General features: G+C 39.0%; 1 protein-coding gene across 1 annotated transcript in view; it reads left to right on the forward strand.

Annotated features, from left to right (window-relative positions):
• Window positions 1-12,949: 12,949 nt before the first annotated feature.
• pik3c2g (phosphatidylinositol-4-phosphate 3-kinase catalytic subunit type 2 gamma) overlaps window positions 12,950-23,392 on the forward strand; it is a 52,025-nt gene continuing 41,582 nt past the window's right edge. Inside the window, exons 1-2 of the mRNA XM_051657463.1 lie at window positions 12,950-13,058; window positions 23,212-23,288. Of these exons, the coding sequence (XP_051513423.1) occupies window positions 12,969-13,058; window positions 23,212-23,288 (167 nt within the window). The 5' untranslated portion in view covers window positions 12,950-12,968. The remainder of the gene's footprint in view (window positions 13,059-23,211; window positions 23,289-23,392) is intronic.

A 23,392-nucleotide genomic window follows, 5' to 3' on the forward strand; every position in this document is an offset into this window, starting at 1 on the left:
GCCCTACCTAAATCCTGACTGAAAATTTTCATATATACTATTTCTCTATAGAAATGAATAGTTGGTAGGACACTACCTTTTCTAGTATTTTTGACATAAATGGTAGATTTGAAATCGGTCTGTAATTAGCTAATTGTCTTGGATCAAGTTGTGGCTTCTTAATAAGCGGTTTGATAACTGCCATTTTAAAGTTTCTTGGGACATGTCCTAATAATAGCGAGGAATTAATAATATTAAGAAGAGGTTCTGAGATTACAGGGAATACCTCTTTTAAGAGCTTAGTTGGTATTGGATCTAACATACATGCTGTGGCTTTTGATTATTTTTATAAGTTTTGTTAGCTCTTCATGACCTATGACAGCGAAGGATTGAAGTTGCTCGTGTGCAAAATTATGAGACACTGTTTTCTGAGGTGCTGTGACAGTTGATTGCATAGTTCCAATTTTATTTCTGATTATTTAAATTTTATCAGTAAAGAAATTCAAGTCATTACTCTTGTGCTGCGACAGAATACCTGGTTCAGTCGATGCTTTATTCCTAACCGATTTAGCCACAGTACTGAATAAACACCTAGGATTGTTGTGGTTATTTTCTATGAGTTTGCTCAAATATGCTGACCTGGCAGCTTTTAGTGCCTGTCCGTAGCTACAGACACTATCTTTCCATGCGCCGCGAAATACCTCTAATTTTGTATTCTTCCACTTGCGCTCCATTTTCTGAGCTGCTCTCTTGAGAGCATGAGTGTGATCATTGTACCATGGTGCGAGGCTTTTTTCTTTAAAAAAAATCAAGAGTGCTAGAGAAGACTGTATTTATATTTTCTGTTATTTCATCAAGTTCTTTAGACTTTTTGGCTTACTGAGTATGTGAGACAATTCTGGAAGATTTGTTGAAAGAAAGTTCTACCTGAACGATAGCATGGTGTAGATTGAGTGACATTAGCTGATCGCAACAAACAAGAGACGAGGTAATGATCTATCATCGTTCTGCGGTAGAATTTCTATAGTATCAAAGTCAACTCTGTATGACAGAATTAAATCTAGCGTATGATTATGGTGATGAGTTGGTCCTGTCACATTTTGTCTGACTCCAAGAGAGTTGAGAATATCAATAAATGCTAATCCCAATGTGTCATTTTCATAATCTATGTGAATGTTGAAGTCACCAACAGTTAAAGCTCTATACATTAACTACTTGATCAGAATTCACCAAGGAAACCAGAGTAAGGCCCGGGTGACCTGTATAATGTTGCAAGGGCAAAGTTTGGGGAACAGACACAGTCTCTATATGATACCTAGGTGATACATTCTTTATGTATTGTAGTTTATGTGACCTAGGTGATGTCTCAAGGCAGCTAGCAGACATTCAGATTAACCAGTTTGTCTGCTTCCTGACCTGGGCCGTTAGTCAAATACTATCATTATTAAGACTATGACCCAAATTACTAGAGAGGAGAGTGGCACTTTCCCTGGAGGGATGGAGTCCGTCTCTCTTTAGCAGTTCAGGTCTACCCCAAAAACTCCAATTGTCTATAAATCCTATGCTATTCCCAGACACCACTCAGACATCCATCCATTCAGTGACACTAATCTACTATAAATCTCATCACCACGAGGAGTAGGGAGGTGGCCCGAGCATATTTCAGTGTATGACATCGTTTTTGCAAGTTCACACACCTCTTTAACATTATCTCTAGTGATCTCCGACTGACGAAGCCGGACATTATTAGTGCCGACATTAATAACAATTTAGAAAATCTACGTTAGCATTAGCCAGCACTTGTAAATTTAATCTGATGTCAGATGATCTGGCACTTGAAATGCATTTAACAATAGTGGCTGGAGTCTCTATTTCCACATTCCTTACAATAGAATCACCAATTATTAAGGCTCTTTCAACATGATTCTTAGTGGGTGCATCACTGAGAGGGAAGAATCGACTGGAAACCCTAACAGGAACGGAAGAGAGGTGTTGCTTTGCTGAACGAGTATGCTGCCAAGACGTCACCAAAACGCCTTGCTGCAGGGGCTCTAGAGCCAGAACTAAAGTGTGTGTGTTGCTTGCTTTACTACTTGCATCCGGAACAGTATCTACTGGCTTCTCTTTCTCACCCACTTCCACTAGTGTTCAGATGCGTGTCTCTAGCTCATTAACCTTCTCCGTCAGCCTGACTAACTCCTTACATTTATCACATGTGAATCCCTCACTGCTGACGGAAGAATCTATAGTAAACATGTGGCATGTAATGCAGTAAGAAATAACATGAGTGGTGCCATGACTTACCTCAATTGTTTGTTGTTGTTGTTATGGTTGTTCTTGAGCAGCAAGGATTTGAGATTGATGTGGTTCCTAACCAGCAGATGTTTGAGATTGATGCAATAATCTGTGTAAAACATGGTGGAGAAAAAGAATGCATGCAGTCGAGACACGAGATGCAGGAAAGCAGGGGAAAAAAAGAGAGAAACGAGTGCGTGCGGTATACAGGGTTGGGAGGGTTGCTTTTGAAATGTATTCCACTACAGATTACAGAATACATGCTGTAAAATTTAATTTGTAACGTATTTCGTTAGATTACTCAAGGTCAGTAACGTATTCTAAATACTTTGGATTACTACTTCAGTACTGGTAGATTTTTTCACTTGTTTTGACTATTAAAACTCTAGTACAGTAAGACAAAATACATTCTCTAAAAAACCTAAATATCTTATGCAGTGTTGTTTCTAAAACAAGATCAATCTAATCGATCTTGTTTTAAGGATTTTTAGATATTTTTACAGGAAAACAATAAAAAAATTATTATCAAGAATAAGATTTTTGCCCTAATATCAAAGGTCTTACTAGAAAAAAGAAATTATGATCTAACGTGAAGTTTCTTGATAAAAAAAATAAATATATGATTGTGCCTGGTAACGTGCATGTAAAATGGCTAGAAATAGCATTTTAGCTTAGCGTAAAGCTGACAGTTTACACAAGGTTTATTTATATTTCTTGTGCTCCAAACTTACTTCAAACTTACTTCTCTGTCTGCTCGAATGAATGTAACACATCATAAGAAAGTGTTTCACCGCTGTTCAAATGCACTTTGGATCGCATCATTTATATGAATAAATGTTTTCCATCTGAAAGGACTAAATATTAAATGAGACAAATGACAATAAAATGCGAAGTAATCTCTTCAGTAATCAAAATACTTTTTGAATGTAATTGTATTCTAAATACCAATTATTTAAATTGTCACTGTAGTGGAATACAGTTACTTATATTTTATATTTTAAATACGTATTCCCATTACTTGTATTTCATTACTCCCCAACCCTGGCGGTATAATACAGATGAAACAGTAGAAAAACCCGAAGCACGTGGTAAAAAGGCAAAGGATAAAAGGATGAATGTATAAGAATAAGCAATGCTAAGCAGGCTAGCAAGCTACAAACTCGTGCAGTGTGCCGGCAGCAACAGAAACAGGAAGTGATGTCTAGCCACCTAGAGTTTTACAGCCAACAGGAAAACAAGAAAAAAGTACTCAGTAAGGTAAACTACACGTGTGCTGTCAGAAGGTCTGGTTGTCTTCCAAAGACATCCCACTCCGACTTACCTCTCGTAAGCTGGGACCCAAATTTATCGGGCCGCTTTCCATCGCTAAGGTCATTAGCCCGGTGGTGGTCCATCTCAAATTGCCCCCCTTCCTCAGATGCATCCACCCTGTGTTCCACGTCTCTAAAATTAAACCTTTTATTCATTCCAATTTGAATCCTGCCTCGCCTAGTGGAGGGCGTTCCGGCTTACACAATCAAGAGGCTGATCGAGGTCAGATGGAGGGGTAGAGGGTTCCAGTACCTGGTAGAGTGGGAGGGTTATGGACCTGAGGAGAGATGCTGGGGGGTACTGTCACGATCTTGGTTTGTTCTGGTGTTCTCTCCCTCATGTGCTTCAGGTGCCGCCGGCATGCGGAATCAGCATTTCCATGGGAACCCTGATGGTTTCCGCTGATCATGCCACCCTTCAGTGGGCTGATGGAACCTGTCCCTCATTAATTCCCTTCTTATTTAAATCCCACTCTGTCTCATGTTCTTTGCTAGATTGATGTTGTGTATTCGAGTAACTCACCTCGCTCTCTCTGCCTCAGTCGGTCCTGTCTCATGTTTCTGTGTTGGTTGCCAGTCTCTGCCTGAGTGTCCAAATTGCGGTTACCATCCAGCCTGCAGCTGCGCTAGCCATTGACCCCGCTGACTCTGCACCTGAGGATTCCTCACGGATCTGCTCATCACATTGTCACAATGCACACACGCCTACAAACACACTCTTCACCTTGGTATTCCTCACAGATCTACTCTTCACACTGCCATGACGCACACACGCCTACAAACACACTCTTCCCCTGGGGATTCCTCACGAATCTACTCTTCACACTGCCACGATGCACACACGCCTACGAACACACTCATCATTGTCTTCCTGCTGCAGTCGATGCCGGGTTTCTTACTGTTTGCCAGCCCTGCTGTGCTTCTTAGTTTGACATCTAATAAATAATCTAATCTCATATTAATATAAGACTATTATTGTTGTCTTTTGATAAAAGTCATGCTCAGCAGCTCACTAACTCTAGGGAAATGATAGATTTGTAATTTTGTAAATGCATGTTATTGATCATATTGTGAATGATTCATTCATGCATATGTTTTATTTAAAAACCTTGTAATCAAAATGTAATACAGTGCATCCGGAAAGTATTCACAGCGCTTCACTTTTTCCACATTTTGTTATGTTACAGCCTTATTCCAAAATGGATTAAATTCATTATTTTCCTCAAAATTCTACAAACAATACCCCATAATGACAATGTGAAAGAAGTTTGTTTGAAATCTTTGCAAATTTATTAAAAATAAAAAAACGGAAAGAAAAAAAAATCACATGTACATAAGTATTCACAGCCTTTGCTCAATACTTTGTTGAAGCACCTTTGGCACCAATTACAGCCTCAAGTCTTTTTGAGTATGATGCTACAAGCTTGGCACACCTATTTTTGGGCAGTTTCTCCCATTCTTATCTGCAGGACCTCTCAAGCTCCATCAGATTGCATGGGGAGCGTCAGTGCACAGCCATTTTCAGATCTCTCCAGAGATGTTCCCGGAGCCACTCCTTTATCTTGGCTGTGTGCTTAGGGTCGTTGGCCTGTTGGAAGATGAACCTTCGCCCCAGTCTGAGGTCCAGAGTGCTCTGGAGCAGGTTTTCATCAAGGATGTCTCTGTACATTGCTGCATTCATCTTTCCCTCAATCCTGACTAGTCTCCCAGTTCCTGCCGCTGAAAAACATCCCCACAGCATGATGCTGCCACCACCATGCTTCACTGCAGGGATGGTTTTGGCCAGGTGATGAGCAGTGCCTGGTTTCCTCCAGACATGACGCTTGCCATTCAGGCCAAAGAGTTCAATCTTTGTTTCTCATGGTCTGAGAGTCCTTCAGGTGCCTTTTGGCAAACTCCAGGTGGCTGTCATGTGCCTTTTACTGAGGGGGTGGCTTCCGTCTGGCCACTCTACCATACAGGCCTGATTGGTGGAGTGTTGCAGAGATGGTTGTTCTTCTGGAAGGTTCTCCTCTCTCCACAGAGAAACGCTGGGGCTCTGTCAGAGTGACCATCGGGTTCTTGGTCACCTCCCTGACTAAGGCCCTTCTCCTCCGATCGCTCAGTTTGGCCGGGCGGCCAGCTCTAGGAAGAGTCCTAGTGGTTCCAAACTTCTTCCATTTACGGATGATGGAGGCCACTGTGCTCATTGGGACCTTCAATGCTGCAGAAATTTTTCTGTACCCTTCCCCAGATCTGTGCCTTGATACAATCCTGTCTCGGAGGTCTACAGACAATTCCTTGGACTTCATGGCTTGGTTTGTGCTCTGACATGCACTTTTAACTGTGGGACCTTATATAGACAGGTATGTGCCTTACCAAATCATGTCCAATCAACTGAATTTACCACAGGTGGTCTCCAATCAAGTTGTAGAAACATCTCAAGGATGATCAGTGGAAACAGGATGCACCTGAGCTCAATTTTGATTGTCATGGCAAAGGCTGTGAATACTTATGTACATGTGATTTTTTTTTTTAATAAATGTGCAAAGATTTCAAACAAACTTCTTTCACGTTGACATTATGGGGTATTGTTTGTAGAATTTTGAGGAAAATAATGAATTTAATCCATTTTGGAATAAGGCTGTAACATAACAAAATGTGGAAAAAGTGAAGCACTGTGAATACTTTCCGGATGCACTGTACCTCAATTCAGCAGACATGCACAGAGAACTGTGAAGTTAAATGGAAATTTACAGTTGAAATTCAGCTGGTTGTGACGACTGATGGCAGTCCTGCTAAGAGGGCCTTTTATATGTTAATAACTGGCAATTGTGAGTGAAAGGTGTTAGGTTATTGCTGTGTTTTCAGAGCACAAGGGAAGGCAAATAACTGAAAGTTTGGCTTATTGTAGGCTACAGCGAACTACATCACTTTACAGACAAACATGTTAAAATAAACACCCTGAACGTAAAAATTGTTAACAAACAGTGGTGATATTTAACTCAATAATAACTTCATTTTATTTTATTTGATATTTTTGACAGTCTTTACAGAAAAAAAGAGATTTATCTGTAGTTTTTTTTTAGTTATGTAAATTTTCAACACCTACACTATTACCATGTGCTGACATATTAGTTAATTTAAATGGCTAATGGATCATTCATAATAACTGCCTAAAGCATTTGGTCAATAGCCATGATCGCTTGGTCAAGAAATGACAACCAGTACTGCAATAAAGAGTTTATTATTATCCTTTTTTTTTTATTTTTTTTTTTTTATAAGTATGGTTACTTAAGAAATTGAATGCAAACAATTTAATCTGTCCAAATAAAAAGTTACTGTACAGTACAGTAGTAAACCAAAATTAGTTAGTGTAATTAGAAGTAAAAAGAAGAAAAAAATATGTAACGAAAGCAGAAAAAAACGTTTAATTAAGAAAAATCCAAAATTATAAAATCTCTGTTATTAAAAAATAATCTGATGTGTGCATAAAAACCCCACAATATGAAAACTTTAGCAATCATATAGGCCTATATTATTGTGCAGAGTGGTATTACTACTGATACTTTCTCTTTTGTCAGCTTAACTGCACAGATTAAGTACTAAGTACACATCTGCCTCAATACATTCCACAGGTAGAAAATTGTTGAATGTTCAAGACTGACTCCTAATCCTCACATATACACCACTTCACACCCCCCCCCCCGCACAACTTTTGTTGTTCTGATCTCTGGTCAGACTTGTTGAGGAGTTGTTTCAAATACACCAACAGATGTGACAGACAGACAGTCAGACTGCAACATTCAAAGAATAATCTTCAATAAAAATAATACACTAACAAGGTAAGACTGTATTAAATGCAAATACAGTATTTAACTTCATCTGATTTTAACTGCATTTCAATCTCTAACATAATGATTCCTCTTTTCCACAGAATAATTGTTTCCCACACGACCCAACTGAACTTATCTTCAGAGATTCTACATAAGTAACATTCAAACTGATGTTGCTATCTATTAATATCCATTTTTATGTTGGTTTAATTTTCAAGTCTTTCTCTTATTAGCAATATTTTATGTCTTTTAAGTGTTGTGAAAGACTTATAATGAAACTACGAGGAAGAAGTGTTCCTACTTGCATCATAGAAAGCTGAGAGACTCAAACAAGATTGTGGCAAAGAGAGAGAAGAGTAAGTTTAAAATCATTATAAAAGTTTGTAGGGCTTTACTGGTTGTTTAGATCAGTGTTACTATCAGAAATAACTAATAATTATTTCTGTAGTTATTAATTAATATTTAAATTAATTAATGTAATCTAAGTCATTAAAACCTCATTTGGGGCTCCAGTAAATGTAGCGTGCTACGTTTAGGAGCAAGTTTGGTTATTAGCAATAATTAATAATTATCAAAGATAATTATTAATTATTAAAATCAATAGAACATTGATGAGAATCAATGTTAGCTTTTTTTTTAATCCTTTAAATCAACAATTATCAAAGATAATCGTTAATTGTTAACATCGATGAAACATTAATTAAAATTAACACTAGCTTATTGATCATTCAAATTCAACAATCATCAAAGATAATTATCAATTATCAAAAATCAATACAATATTAATAAGGATTAACATTGACGGGGCACCACCCTGAAATCAGGGAGTAATAACCAAATAGTAAAACAGTCTCAATATTAGATTGTTTTCTTAGGAAAATCGACATCCGAAGAATATCGATTTTCGGGAAAAAAAAACAATGAATGAAGGTTTGAATCCGAGCACTGACATCCCGTCAGCATGGCACAGGCGTATGCAAAACAAACCAAAACACTTCTCTTTGTAATATAAACAAAGTTTATTTATGCAGTAATATCAATTAATAATTAATACAATGCAGTCAATAAACTTACAACTTACAACTACAAACTAAACAGTGATATGATTAGATATGGAAATAAAAATAATCCTATAACACATAAGGTGTGTGTGTGTGGGTGTGTGGTTAGTACGAGAGAGAGAGAGAGAGAATTAAATGACAGCCCTAAAGCCGATTTCGCGATAGTGGGAGAGAAAGCAGCTGTTAGTTTATCACTCAGAGACGCAGTGGACGGCTCGTAAAAGTCCCGCGTATTTGACTTTTTAAAGGATGAACTCAGTTGCTGTCTCACCCGCGATGGCGAAATTGCACAACAATCCAATTTGGTTGGACCACAATACAGCAAAACAAATTCGTGATAATTAATACCCTGAGTATTAATAACGAGCGGACATGGCAGTCCGTAAACTGTACAAGCAAAAAAAACCTTGAAACACAAGAATAACACACTATAATATTCTATCTCTGCCCAGACGTAACCTCTTACTTGAATCGCATGAGGACACAGGTAGAATGTGTTTTCCTCCGTCCTTTAACTCTGACCCAGTTCCTTGAGGCTCGGGTGTTGACGGGAGGCCGTTTCCTCGCTCTGTCGGCGGGCGGTACAGCTGTTGATTCTCGGCGGGCTGGCGGAGAACTCAGAAATGTCGACTTGATTGAAGATGGAAGAGAAATCTTTAATCTCTTCACTTCTGTAGGCAAACGGATGAAGATGCAGATTGCTCGGCGGTCTCCTTCGGATCCGTTAGAGTGTTCGGTTGAACACAGAGTAATCTCAACTCGTCCAGCGAGATGGAGATTGTATGGCCACAGTTTCAAGTCGGACGTTACTTCCTTGTGCCACAAGGTTGCACCTGAGAGCAGCGAAGAGCTGCGTCCACACGCTGCAAACAAAGTTGCTGGAAGCAAATCCCGAAAGCATTTCAGAGGTATTTCAACTCCTGATGATGTCATGGTTTGAGGTGCGTTCTGTTGTGTGCCTCATCCAATAGGAGTTGAGAGTTCGATCCTTTAGTGAGCAAGGCTTCATGGGATTTGTAGTCTGTTTTGGACTCCCTTTGTTTGATTTTGGCGCGATTTTTATCAGTAAGATTTATGACTTGGAATGTGGGGGCTTGAGTTAGGTTTTTACGACTGTGTTAGGCCTGCCTTTGTCTTCTATCTGAATACATGAGGCCCAACTAGTTGATGTATCTTTTTTAATGCATATATACTTTAAGTGGTTGTTTTCAGTGGTTAAATGTCTGTTATGTTTTGCAGTTGCTGAAGACCAGGTCAACAGACACAGGAGGATTGTGTGGAGTATTGTGTATTGTGTGGACATGATGTCTGAAGAAGAAGATGGTGTTGTCTATGGGAGGCCAGTGTTGGTGGTAAAACCAGCAGCTTTGAGAAGCTCTGTTCCAGGAGCTACAGAAGAGACTTTGTGCAGACCCACACTATACTGGGACCAGCCGCGGCCCGTGCATTTTAAGTCTAAGCCTTCAGTGCGATTCATGCTATCAAGAAAACACACAATGAATTTTCACAATGAATAATTCAATCATACATTACATGGCAGTCAACTAATAATACCAATTTACATTTTAAAAACACGTCCACACATGAAAGCCAGAACCAAGGACATCTAATACCAAGAAAAAGCTCTCTAATAATATTTGCGATTTAAATTTTGCTTGCAATAAATTTTGTTTCATCAGGGTACATGGTTACTTTTCGAAACTTGATCCGACACTGAATGCTCAAGCAGCCTAATTTACACTTAGAAAACACCTGATGTTGCTATAACGATGCAAAAAGCACTTACCAATTTGCTTGAAGTGAAAATCAGTCCTCCTTTCCTGTTTAATTAATCAATCGCACGATCATACAGAACATCTCAGGTTTGTAAATCCATAAGGATCTCTTTCTCAACAGCAATACCAGCAGTGATGACAGCCGACTCGTCAGCAAGATCTCGTGCTCTTTGCTTTCAAATTACGTTCATCACTAAAAGCTTGATTGCATCACTCAAGGCCAGCTAGAAGGCCTGGACTGGGACATATCGTAAAGACCACACCCACCAAGAACAATCAATCAAATTGGCTGATGAATCTGACAATCTGACTTTAGATGCCCATTCACTTACACTGTTGAGGGATTCTGTGGAAATTCTGAAGGCCTGATAGGGTGGAGCTCAGACTCACGAGCTGCTTCGGCTAAGGAGCATGGCTTCAGGCATGCGATTTGTGAAACAGTTGTCACACTTTGCTTGTAAGCATCGAGGAATAAATTCTGATTGGATAAACTTTTGTTTTTTTGCTATTTGTTTGTAGATGAATTAGGAGTGGAAAGCGATTGAAAATACACAGGCAAAAAGGTCAATGAGAATGAAAGGATGAAAAAATATTTATTTATTAGGCATGTTACTCAAGCAGAGAAGGCTTTGCTGGCCCTGAGAAATCGTCACTGACTGGGACTTATCACTTTTGTGTGATGGCAAGTGATAGAGTCAGATGCCAGTTAATTTACTGAACTCTAATTGAAGCTTCACATCATGTTTCGGATGTTTGTATATTTTATTATTGATATTTTGTATATTTCACGTTTGCCTTTTAATAAAGATATTTAAACCCAATTATTGTCTCATATTGTGTCAACGTTGATTAAAGGCCTGTAATAAGAGGCATAAGCTAAATGCTGATTGGGTTTTGGGTGGGCTAAATTTTAAGTTTAACCAATAAAATTAAAGCCAATACATACATTGGCCCAGTAGCTGTCAAGATTTAGGGATATGCTAAATAAATTATAACCAATAAAATGAAAACCAGTGTATACAGTGATCCAATAGCTGTCAGGATTTAGGGGTAGGTTAAGTTTAAGGGAAGCCAATCCAGTTTGAGATAAATGAACAATAGGGGTGAGCATTTTATCCGGAAATTGAGAAATGAAAATGCAACTCAGGTGTGAAAAAGTCCCCTGACAGACAACATAAGAGGATTACTTAGCATGGCAACAAATGGCCATAACATGGAAAGAACTGTCAGTCTCTAATATCCAAAATGGTATATAATTGGATTTATAGGGGCCTGTGTAATTTGATACTCCCGGCCAGTACTTTCCGAATGCACCTGAAATTCAGCAGTTTCTACAGGAGTCTACTGGTCTGGATACAATAATTCATGATGTGCAGGTGGTAGGCTTTTATTTTCTATAAATAGCTATTAGTTCATTGCTCAGAATGACTTAAAATAGACTACAAAACCTTTCTCTAAATGCTGAAGAATGAAGACTGGTTAAGGACTGTTGTAACATAACTGCATCCAGTGCCTGTTTTATCCATTTATATTCTTTAAACTTACTCAGAATCTGGCTAATTTCAAGACGTTGACGTCACGCGAGGTTGTCACGTGGTTCACCTGCTCCTCACGAAGCTCAAAGTACAAGACCTTCAATAAGACGGTAGGTCGGCCTGTTGGTCGGACAGCTATGTTTAGGCACATATGGCGGGAACTCCGTGCCAAAACCAAGTGTCCGACCGACCGACCGAACGCACGCCTAACCGTACCTTTTATAGCTATCAGTTCATCACTCAGAATGACTTAGAATAGCCTACAACACCTTTCTCTGAATGCTTATTAAGGGAAGTACAGCAAGATGCAGGAAAAATGGTTGAGTATTGTTTTAGGTATAAAATATCTACATCTAGTGCCTGTATTGTCCATTTGTAGTCTTTAAACAACAGCTTTGACCCTTACCTAGTTACAAACAAGCTAATTTCATGATGTTGACGTCATGTCAGATCGTCACGTGGGTCACCCGCCACCTCAAAGCACAAGACGTTCGGTTACACCTTAGGTTAGTCAGACGCTTGGTTTAGGCACGGAGTTCCCGCCTTACTGGCCTACCATACCATACACCTGTGCGCAGGCTTTCAGTCCGTGGTGAGAGGAGCACGTTTTGAAACCAAGTGATACTACGCGGTTAGATTCGAGTCGATGTTCATGTGCTGGAAAACAGTCCGAGAGACTCTTTAAATAAAAAGATTCAGACTGTTCTCTTTTCGAGACACTATTGGCGGCGGTAAGAAAGTAAAAGTAATCGCAACCAGCTTAAAATTTGTACTGTTCAATCTTTAATATGATTTAAAGAGAAACTGATTTTGTTTATATTTTACAGACAGACATTTAAGTTTTCAGATTCGTCTGCGACGCTTCATTGTCAACCGTCTGTAAATAATTAAAACTGTTTTTTTTTTTTTTTAATCATCATTTCACATGATAAAGTCATTTGAGACCTCTGACAATTCCACGGATCCATCCCTCAGCACTCACATCTACACAGAACACCTGCGTGTTTTACAAACTTTTTGTCTCTAGAATTCAATGGATCAGAAAGCTTGTGGAGACTCGCAGTCTCCTCTGGACAGATCTGAGGGTCATGTGTTTTATGGATGGGATATTCCTGTCTTCACCCAGTATATGGATTTATACAGATCTTTCTCTGATTTATCAGCCGATCACAGGAATCAAGAGCAGGTGTTTGAGGAAATGAAGAATGAGGAAGCACTTGTGACACCACAGGACACCGCTGTTACTGCGCCTACAAAAATATCTCCAGAACAAACATGCAGTGCTGGGGTAAGAGAATATTTCCAGTTTTACTTTTTTTTTTTTTTTCTTCAAATGTTGCCAAAGTAAACTAAATTTAGAAGTAAATTGGTGAATAAAATATATTGTGATTGTATCAGATGATTACTATATTCATGTAGTTAGTGTGACACACTATGTGAAAACAGTGATTCTGTCATCATTCACCCTCATTTGGTTCCAAACCAGTATGACTGTCTTTCATGGAACACAAAAGTTGATATTAGGCAGTATGTTATTCTCGGTCAGCAGTCACTTTCAGTGCATATTTTTTTTCCCCCATACAATGATCGTAAACTGTTACTGAGGCTGTCACTCTGCCTAACATTTTGTGTTCCATGGAAGTCATATGGAGTTGGTTATTTCATTTTTGGGTAAACAAACCCTTATAGACGTTATTTGAAGGACCCTATGAACATATACAACCCCAATTCCCAAAAATTGGGACAGTATGGAAAATGCCAATAAAAACTAAAAGGAGTGATTTGTAAATTTTTATTGTACACTTCAAAATGCGCCACACATTCTCAATTGGAGACAGATCAGGACTGCAAGGAGGTCAATCTAGCACCCGCACTCTCAGCTTACACAGCCATGCACTTGTAATCCAGACGTTTTGGTGTTGTCCTGCTGGAAAATTTGTCTTGCCAAACGGTGGTTCTGATTATACTCGGTACAAGGAATGATACCGTTGCAAAATTTATATTGGGTAAAAGGGGGAAACATTGTGAAACAAACGTAATAATAATAGCTCCTATATCAATATTAAAAAAGCGTAAAAGAGTATCCTTAAATAATGTATAGTCACCTAAGAATTTCAACCCATGATAAATTAACCTAAACGAACGCATTGATAGCCATATGTACTTTACTGAAGTATCAAATTTGCACAGACAGCGCATGCGCACTGATAGAAGACACTACGTTTTTTTATTTATTTATTTTTTTTAAATTGTTTATTCTTACAGTAAATAAAGCAAAAACATATATACATAGAATGAACATTTAAGCCCCACAACCACCCCTCCCAATCCCCAACTCTGCCCTGACCCCCAACAAACATCTCACACGTGTATATACGCAAAAAAAGCAAACAAACAATTTTTTTAAATATATATATTAATCATACACTTTTAAAACTATACTTCTCTCTCCACCGCCCCACCCCGAGAGCCCTCCAAAAACTTCAAATAGTTGCCCCATTTCCCAACAAACAAATCCAAGTTACCCCATCTTCCAAATGACACCTCCTCAAAAGTCACCACCCTCCCCATCTCTGTGCACCGCTCCTGAAATGGGGGCGCTCCAGCTGACTTTGAACCCCTCAAAATAATCTGCCTGCCGATCATCACACTGGTCAGAACCCAACTCTATGTGTTTATTCCCCACATCGATGACCACCCCATCGCCCAAAACACAGAGTCTGGAGCAAAACAAAACCCGAGTGCCCTACATGTCACACACAAAACTCTGAACCTTCAACCAGAATTCCTGGATCTCAACACACCATCAAAAAACATGGGCCGTGTCTCCATCTTCTGATTGGCATCGCCAGCAGGTGGGTCTTTAAGACCAAGCCTATACAGTCTAGAGGGGGTCTAATAAAATCTATGTAAAATCTTAAATTGAATAAGGCGAACCCTTGCATTTCTAGATGCAGACTTGACATTTTTCAGAATCTTAGTCCACACTCTATCCTCCAATACCAAATTCAAATCTTTCTCCCATAATCTCTTAATAGAAGTTAAAGCTCCATCCCCCATACTCTGAATTAACAGGGAGTAATACACTGATGCCTCATGACCTTTTCCAAAAGCCGCAATCACCTCTCCAAAAGCATCTGCCACCTCAGGGGGGTGTGTGCTACTCCCAAAAATAGTACAAAGCAGGTGGCACAATTGTAAATACCTATAAAACTGAGGTCTGGGGATCCCAAAATGTTGGACCAAGTTTTCAAACGATCTTAACACTCCACTTTCATATAGGTCACTGAGTGTAGCAACCCCCCTCATAATCCACTCTGGCCAGCAGAAAGGGGACTTGCCAATACACAATCTTGGGTTCTGCCATATGCTCGAGGCAACATTTAAATTGGACACTTATTTAAACAATCTGGACACTTTAGTCCATACCGAGTGTAAATGCGAAATAACGGGGTGTAACTTAACTTTTCCAATTAGTTTGATAGAGATGTTTGTAATGGCGAAATAGGGGCAAGAACTGCTTGTTCAATAACAAACCAGGGAGGGGCTCTCTCAGGTGGAAGTGACCAATGACCCAAATGTCTGAGACTGAACGCATAGTAATAAAACAAAATCTTGGGTAGGCCTAGCCCTCCTTTGTCTATTGGCCTATGTAACTTATTAAAATGCAATCTGGGACGTTTACCATTCCAAATGTAGGACTTCGCTATGCTATCGAATTGCTTGAAATAAGAGAGGGGGACATCTACAGGGAGAGATTGTAGCAGGTAGTTAAATTTTGGAATACAATTCATTTTAATAACATTAACCTTCCCAATCATCGATAAATGTAATGAAGCCCACCTGCCCACATCGCTCTAAAATCTCTCTGTTAAAGGGTCAAAATTGACTAACTAAATCAGACAAATTTGCTGGGAATAAAATACCCAAATACTTAATGCCCTGTTTGGGCCACTGGAAGGCGCCCGGCTGGAAAGCCGTTACTGGGCAGTAACGCTGTCAGAGCCAAAGCTTCAGATTTGGACCAATTAACTTTGTATCCTGAGAACTTGGAAAAGGAATTAATAATTCTGTGGAGGCAAGGCAGAGATCTAGTAGGTTCAGAGACAAAAATAAAATATCATCTGCGTAAAGCAGAAGCTTATGCGCCACACCTCCCGCCACCACCCCTACTTTTAATTAACAGGAACAACTGAATGACGTCAGTGGGGCAGCATAAAAGCATGAAAAATATTAATACAGTGAACAAAACAGTGTAGGTATCAATCTATCCACATTAAAGGAATAGTTCACCCAAAAATTTAAATTCTCTCATCATTTACTCACCCTCATGCCATCCTAGATATGTATGCTTGCTTTCTTCTGCAGAACACAAATTAAGATTTTTAGAAGAATATTTCAGCTCTGCAGGTCCATCCAATGCAAGTGAATGGGTGCCAAAACGTTGAAGCCCCAAAATCCACATAAGGTCAACATGAAAGTACTCGGATGACTCTGGTGGTTAAAGCCATATATTTTGAAGCAATATGATGCATTAGCTGTGGATGAGAAACAGATCAATACTTAAGTCCTTTTTTACTATAAATTCTTCTCCCTGCTCTTTCAATCTCCAATTCACTTTCACATTCTCCTTCTGTTTTTGGTGATTCAAATTCTTCATGCATATCATCCCCTACTGGGCAGGGAGGAGAATTTATGCTAAAAAAATGACTTGAAGGTGAAGTGTAATTTCTGCGCTACTAGTGGAACCAAACAGAATTAAAAAAATAAAGTAGGTTTTCAAACAACCTTTGGCAACACCCCTTAGACTCATCATGCCCTTTTGGACTCTCTGATTCCCTATGAACAAAGAGGCAATACTAAATAAAAGGTAATAAACGTTTAATGTCGTAATGAAAATGACCACTATGACATATACACATCAGACAGAAAGTGTGGCAGAGGAATCCATTCGTCCGATAACATCAACGATTGAAAGGCAGCTGGATGTGCGGTGCGCGGGAACGAGCACATGAGGTAGGATGGTTTTGGTAACTATTAAGCGTAATGACAGCGCTGTTTCAGATTTTTTTTGCATTCTAGGTGAGATCGCTGTTGTTGAAGAGGGGGGAGGCAGCAGTGTATTAGTGTCTTGCACGGCAGTCTCATTATTGCAGGCACTCCTGTTTGCCAGATCGATCTAATCATTGGTGATGTGTGTCCTCCACCTTGGAAATGTGATGCCAATGTTCACTCTTGTTTTACTCCGTTCTCTGTCTCTGTGTCTTTTAGCAAGTCTTTGAATTTTGGCTTTAACATGTGTAGACGAAGCTAAATTTATTTTCCTCTACACTTCTGCCATGGTTGTTCATATTGTTCTGGCTGGACAGCTAGTTCAAGTTGCCACGCCCCCAAACTCACGCTATAGGCTGAGCTAAAAAGGGATGGGTGGAGCTGACCAAGCTGCTCAAAATATATACATCAGTGTTTTGATAGTGCCTGGGAGGCTCAGTATTTATACTTTTGGGTGAGGTAAACCTACAAATGTCTTACTTATAGTTGTCAGTGAACAATAAACTGGGAAAGTAGAATGTATTTTGACAAAGTTCACACTTCACCTTTAAATATTGATCTGTTTCTCACCCACACCTTTCATATCGTGTTTGAACAAATGTCTTACTTATAGAAGTAAGACATTGGGGCAGTGGTGGCTCAGCGGTTAAGGCTCTGGGTTACTGATCAGAAGGTCGGGGGTTCAAGCCCCAGCACCGCCAAGATGCCACTGTTGGGCCCTTGAGCAAGGCCCTTGACCCTATCTGCTCCAGGGGTGCCGTATCATGGCTGACCCTGCACTCTGACCCCAGCGTAGCTGGGATATGTGAAAAAGAAGAATTTCACTGTATATGTGCAAATGTATAATGTGTGATAAATAAAGAAAATCATAATTATAATTATAAAAAAGAACACATGAATTTAACCACTGGAGTCATATATGCTCCCTTTATGTGGATTTTGGAATTTAAAAATGTTGGCACCCATTCATTTGCATTGTATGGACCTACAGAGCTGAAATATTCTTCAAAAAATCTTCATTTGTGTTCTGCAGAAGAAAGTAAGTCATACACATCTGGTATGGTATGAGGGTGAGTAAATGATGAGAGAATTTTTTCATTTTTCGGTGAACTATCCCCTTAAGCACACAATACAATTTTATAGGCTACACATCACTCTGTCAGTCAGTCTAAATAACCAAAAAAATAACCTAAATTTTGTGTCAGCTTACCGTTATTAGGTACTGCTGAGGTAGACCTATCTCCCTCTGAGTTTTGGCAAGATTCTGTTTTCTGTGCCAGCTGTGTGAGAAAAGGCCCACTATGGAGTGGCAGATGTTTAGTGCCCTTTCTGTCTTTTGTCTCTCATCTTTGGAATGCGATGTAAATGGCAAGTTTTAAAAGTGACCAAAGCAGTTCAACCATGGTCAGTCCAATTTTTGTATGACCGCTACTATATTGGCAGAATTATTGGTGGTAATTCCAGACAGGTTTGTTATATCCAGATGCCAATCATTTAGAGTGTCTTTGAGGGCATCAGCCAAGTTGTCAGTAGTGTGGCTTTGTGGGAGAAAGCTGGTTTGAAGGCATTTAAACTCAAGTTTCCATTCTTTCGTAATGAGATGGCAAGTGATGGACATAACAGCACCATATTCACACTCGACCACATATCTGTTGTGAGTGAAAAGTGCCATGCTGCGGAAATTAAATCTTGGACCTTTTTTCTCACTACATTGTATTTTTTGGGGATGGCTGTCACTGACATGTATGTTCACCCAGGGGGCTCATAACGAGGGCCTTGAGTGTGTAGCAACTTTTAAAAAGATGGCTTTTCAACAGTGTTGAAGGGCAACATCTCTTTTGCAGTGAACCTTGCAGTGAACCGCTTCTGTGTGTTGTCTCCATCGTGGGCTATCGGTTGGGAATTGTGTTGTTTGGGCAAAGGGTACCACTTATTGTGGGTTGGTGCAGGCCTAATGTTGTTGTTTTTGTCACCTTTCATCCCAGGACCCAGTTTAGCTGCAGTTGTGTGTGAAAATCCCAGGAGATCAGCAGTTACAGAAATACTCAAACCAGCCCATCTGGCACCAACAATCATGCCACGGACCAAATCACTGAGATAAAATTTTTTCCCCATTCTGATAGAATAGAAGCCTTTATTTTGGTCACACATTATACATAAGTTTTTTGCATATACAGTGAAATTTATTTGTTTTCACATATCCCAGCTAAGCTGGGGTCAGAGTGCAGGGTCAGCCATGATACGGCGCCCCTGGAGCAGATAGGGTCAAGGGCCTTGCTCAAGGGCCCAACAGTGGCATCTTGGCAGTGCTGGGGCTTGAACCTCTGACCTTCTGGTCAGTAACCCAGAGCCTTAACTGCTGAGCCACCACTGCCCCTGATGGTTGATGTAAAGATTAACTGAAGCTCCTGACCTGTATCTGCATGATTTTATGCACCACTTCTGCCACATGATTGGCTGATTAGATAATTGCATGGGTAATTGTTGGTGCCAGATGGGCTGGTTTGAGTATTTCTGTAAATGCTGATCTCCTGGGATTTTCACACACAACAGTCTCTAGAATTTACTCTGAATGGTGCCAAAAACAAAAAGCATCCAGTGAGCGGCAGTTCTGTGGATGGAAATGCCTTGTTGATGAGAGAGGTCAACAAAGAATGGTCCTACTGGCTGGAACTGACAAAGTCTATGGTAACTTGGGTAACTGCTCCTGTACAATTGTGGTGAGAAGAACAGCATCTCAGAATGCTATTCTGAGATGTGGGTTGGTGCTGTTTTGGTGGCATGAGGGGGACCTACACAACATTAGGCAGGTGGTTTTAATGTTGTGGCTGATCGGTGTACTGTATTTGTTGTTTGGCATGTTCCTTTTGTACATAGCCTATGTTTGCTGTTTAGCATGATGGTTGAGGTTTGGTGAACAACACACAATTTAATTTGATTACACTTTATTTTTTCAGTGTTCATTTTCATTTTTAGTTAAAATAAGTAATAAAATTCAAAGTTTAAAATCAAGCTTTCTTGCATTATTGTGTAGGCTATTGCGCAATGAAATGACCCCATAGCACCACCTAGCCAACCAGCAGTATTACTGGTGTAGTTTGTGTGAACGCAGAGACCATACCGGTGTGAAAATTCAGACACCTTGGCAAATCTACTGGAAAATGCACGATTCCACTGTTGTACTTTCCATCTCGGATGAGACAGAGCAGGTAAGGCTTCTGGACAGTGTTGATGTTTGGCCTCTGCTTTTCATAGTAAAGCTTTAACTTGCCTCTGTGAATGCTGCGGCGAATGGCGTTGACTGACGAAGGTTTACCAAAGTATTCCCGAGCCCACGTCATGAAATCCATTATCGAAGCATGACTGTTTTTAAGACCGTGACGTCTGAGGGATCAGAGATCACGCGCATTCAGAAGTGGTTTTTGGCCCTGCCCTTTATGCATTGAGATGACCGGGTGCCTTGAGTCTTTTAATCGGGGTTCGACATCTATAAACCTGTTGTCTGCTTGTCCGGGACAAGTGGATTTTTGAAGGGGCAAGTGTAAGAGCTTTTTGAAATGCACCAGAATTACTCAGTTGCAGGGTGAAGAGAAAAGCTTGAACACCTGTCACACCTCTCATCTCTATCTCTCTGTAGCTCCATCTGATGCAATCAGGTATTTTCTCTGCCCTGTGAATCTCTTAGATTAATATTTAATATACATAAATATAATATACAGTAATATAAAAACAGTAATTAATAATATACATAATATGAAAATATGTTATCAGTCTTTAATATATTTTATAAGCAAGGTTCACTCTCAGGATTCACATTTTTTAATGTAACTGCTGACTTTTTGCTCTTAAAGTAATAGTTCATTCAAAAAGGAAAATTCCTCACAATTTGTGTTGCAATTTTGTCGGCCTATGACTTTTTCTTCCACAAAATTTCAAAAGGAGATTTTAGGGAGAATGTTAGTTTTAGTCACAATTTAATTTCATTTACATTCTTTGTATGAAAAAAAAAAAAAAAAAAGATGCAGTCACAGTGAATGGTGACTCAGACCATTGGCACCTGCAGCTGTATGGCCATATGCACTGTGCATACCATAAACTCTTCAACTGACATGAGAAATATTTACTCTCAGAATATTTCACCAATCATGAAATATGTCCCATATTTCTGTTGGCTGTTTAAAAGAACAAGCAATGCCCAATTTGCAAATGAATAATTCTTTTCTCGGTTCTTTTCAGTGAATTGGCCAAACGGGCTTGCAAAACGGTCTGAATCAATTTGTGATTCAATACAATTCGTTCAGAGCGCTCTCTCACTGAATCATTTGGAGCGGTTCACACAGTAAATCAGCATCGGGATATTTACGAATACATAGAACAAACAGCGCTGAATACAGTGGAAATTTACTTACAATCAACTGAGACAAAATTATTTTTGAGAGGTAACTTCAGCTAGTGCTGTGGCATGTGAACAAGGGGCTGTTCAAACTGAACGTGTTTTTGCGTCCACGCGCGCTGTTTTTCAATCGTTTTCCGTGTAAATATTCGCTAGATAGATGTCTTTTGACAACTGCGTCACGTTTCACTGTTTTTAGCATCTCTCACAGGAGCGCTGCATTTTTAGACACTGTGTGAAGTTAAAAATAACTTCTTCAACTGAAAAAAACGCATCTCCAGACACCTGTTTTCTGCTCTTCATTGTGGTGCGTTTTGCTTTTTTAGCACTAGAGCACATCTGTTCTGAATAGTTATTGGAAGAAATGCTTTAGTAACATGATCACTACTCATACTCGAGAAAATAAAATGCTTTCTCAAAGTCTCTAGAATTGAATGCTTAGGTGGTGTTTTTGCAAAAACAATTCTCCCAGGGGAGCATGCCCCTGGACTCCCCTAGATATAAGGTTGTACAAGGCAGATTTCTGTGCGTACTCTCAGATGATGCTCCTAACTGAGACTCAAATTCTGCCTAACATCTTTTTGTGTTGGGAGAGAGAAATTCATACAGACTTAAAGAGTTATGATGACAGAAATTTAATTATGTCATTATATAAAACATAAATTTAAACAACATAAAGGTCAGTCAGCACATGATTGCGTCATGTCTTGCTGGGAAACAAGTGACTGAAGGCATGTACTGTAGGCTACATACTTTAAAAATCATTCAGTCTGAATAAAAACGAGGGAAGGATTGAGAAGTACTTTTTTGGAGTGTGTTGCAATCATCTGATTTTTATATGAATGTAAAAGAAATAAATAAAAAAAGATAATTCATCAAATAGGGTACAACGAGGCTAAATGCACCACTTAGTGATATTTTGCTTTTATTCTGGAGTCACTGCACTCTACCAGTTCCGTAGATCCATAGAAAACAAGTTCTCTTAGTATTTATAAAAAAAAAAAAAAAAACTTAAATTCTTATATGCATTTATTCACATTTTAACACAGGAGAACACAAACGTTTCAGCTTTACTGCCTTCTTCACGTGTGACAGAGTTCTTTTAAAGTTGAGTATGATGACTTTCAGGTGTTCTCCTTAACTACTAATCATGGGTACTTGGAACACATAACAAGCATAATTATTTCTTTAGTTGTTTTCACAAGCTCGTTAATTGAACAAGACATTTTAATAGAGTGATCCAATGCTTTTTTCTGGTCACAATGTATCAAAGTAAAAAAAAAAAAAAAAAAAATATATTTTTGTTGAATATTGATAGAGCAACATAATTTGTGTGAAAAGAAATAATAAAATTCAGTTTTTAAAAAAAGGTGGTGAGGGAGCCTTTTACCCCACACTTGGGGTAAAAGGCCTCTAGGGGGTTTAAAGTGATATTGTGTAGATACCGGGGCAAAAGTTATAGGGCACAATTTGTCAACTTATGCAAATCATTTTGAGAGAGCAAGATCCTTTTTTTTTTTTTTTTTTGTAACAAATTAAGATGATGCTAACTCAAAATAACTACTTCAGAAAAAAAATCAACCATTTCCTGTCAAACACATTTGGCATTTTATTACATTTCAAGTATTCTATAAGCAAACTATTCTCTAATATGATTGGATGAGTCAATATGAGCCCACTTTGAACACTCTTCATAACAAATGTATTCGCCCCACTTTAAAAAAACAATGTGTTTAATAGGGGCCTTTAGCCGCTGCAACAGGGGGCTTTTTACCCCAAATACTATCCTTTCACTTACTGGACCGTTATTGAAAAATGTTTGATTTAATGACCTTAAACAACTGAAAAAGATAAATAAGTATTTTGTATATCATTCCTTTTTGTTTTTAATAGCGTTTTCCATACTGTCCCAACTTTTTCAAAATTGGGTTGTAGATTACGATCATACTATACATTAACTTCTAAGTTCTGATTTTGATATTGTTGATATTTGTAGGACTCTTGGTACATAGAATTATTTGATTCAGCTCATGGCAGTAAGAGGAATGCATCACTCTACATGTTGACATCGAAGTAAGAAGCATTAGTGCACAACTTTAATATAAATGACACCATAGGACACATTCATAGTGTGTTACTGTAGAGTTTCAGAACTAACACGGCACATACAAATACAA

Source organism: Myxocyprinus asiaticus, chromosome 26 (genome assembly GCF_019703515.2).
Source record: "Myxocyprinus asiaticus isolate MX2 ecotype Aquarium Trade chromosome 26, UBuf_Myxa_2, whole genome shotgun sequence".
NCBI classification, from domain to species: Eukaryota; Metazoa; Chordata; class Actinopteri; order Cypriniformes; family Catostomidae; genus Myxocyprinus; species Myxocyprinus asiaticus.